Source organism: Antrostomus carolinensis, unplaced genomic scaffold (genome assembly GCF_000700745.2).
Source record: "Antrostomus carolinensis isolate BGI_N321 unplaced genomic scaffold, ASM70074v2 scaffold36951, whole genome shotgun sequence".
In the NCBI taxonomy this organism is placed as follows: Eukaryota; Metazoa; Chordata; class Aves; order Caprimulgiformes; family Caprimulgidae; genus Antrostomus; species Antrostomus carolinensis.
Window position 1 is genome coordinate 1 of NW_010294137.1, and position 1,280 is coordinate 1,280.

The 1,280-nt window shown below is 45.0% G+C and overlaps 1 protein-coding gene across 1 annotated transcript in view; it reads left to right on the plus strand.

Annotated features, from left to right (window-relative positions):
* The first annotated feature begins 720 nt into the window (after positions 1–720).
* MIOS (meiosis regulator for oocyte development) overlaps positions 721–1,280 on the plus strand; it is an 11,063-nt gene continuing 10,503 nt past the window's right edge. Inside the window, 1 exon segment of the mRNA XM_010177535.2 lies at positions 721–1,278. Coding sequence (XP_010175837.1) covers positions 786–1,278 — 493 coding nt within the window. The 5' untranslated portion in view covers positions 721–785.

The window sequence follows — 1,280 nt, forward strand, 5'->3', positions numbered from 1 at the left end:
GGGGTGAGTGGCGCGTCCGTTCCGCGCTTCCCGATCTGGTGCGTCCCTTTTTCCAGCGAGAGAAGAGGTTTATAGGGTCTGCGGGGCCTTTTCCTTTGCGTGTAGGGCACGTGTAATGATTCTGGACATACAGCTGCTGAAAACGTCGATGGCAGTTGACAGCAATAAGCCTATGGATGCTACTAGACCAAAACGAGCGAAGACAAGGTAGCGTTGGGGCAGAGGGTGGGATTAGGAGCAGCAGAGTAAGTTAAGGAGCGAAAACATGTATTTCTGTAGAAATCTTCAAAGAGGGAAAGTCTTTCTAGGCTATAGAACTGACTTCATACAAAACAGACAGGTTCTAATTTTTGTCAATTAGTGCACATTAATTAGGCAGAGAAGTTTTCTTCTACATGTTTAGGGAGTGGCTCTTTGCCAGCAGCACACCCACATATTGTGCTGCCCCACATTTCAGTCAGTTTGTTCTTTGGTAATGAAGAAATGATACTGGTGTAGAGTTGGCAAACACAGCAAATCCTGTTGTCAGTTTGTAGGGGCGATGTTTGTTCTGTCTCAACAAAGTGTGCTGCTGTGGGGGGGATTTGCATTTGGGCCTGAAATACCCTTGAGATAAAAGTTGTTTAGAACCATATTCCTGTTTGTTTAAAGATAATCTGAGATTACAAAAGAATTTGGGGTTTGATAACATTCCCACAAATTATTTTCTCAACAGTTTGCATGTGCATGGATATCACCTGAACCTTCTTCCAGAAGCTTAAATTGCGTGTAAACTTACACTGAACATGAGCGGCTCCAAACCCGACATTCTGTGGGCCCCCCACCACGTTGACCGATTCGTTGTATGCGATTCAGAGTTGAGCCTTTATCACATTGACTCTTCTGTGAGTTCAGAACTCAAGGCCGGGTCCCTGCGCTTATCGGAAGAAACTACAGCTACGCTATTGTCAATAAATTCAGACACACCGTATATGAAATGTGTGGCTTGGTATCCCAAGTACGATCCTGAATGTCTCCTCGCTGTAGGACAGGCCAATGGTCGAGTGGTACTTACTAGCCTTGGTCAGGATCACAACTCAAAATCTAAAGATTTGATAGGCAAAGAGTTTGTTCCCAAACACGCACGGCAATGCAATACCCTTGCGTGGAACCCACTAGATAGCAATTGGCTTGCTGCTGGATTGGATAAACATCGGGCTGACTTTTCGGTATTGATCTGGGATATCAGTAGCAAATATGCCCCGGAGACTGCAGTTGCTACAGAAAAAGTAAGACTTTCA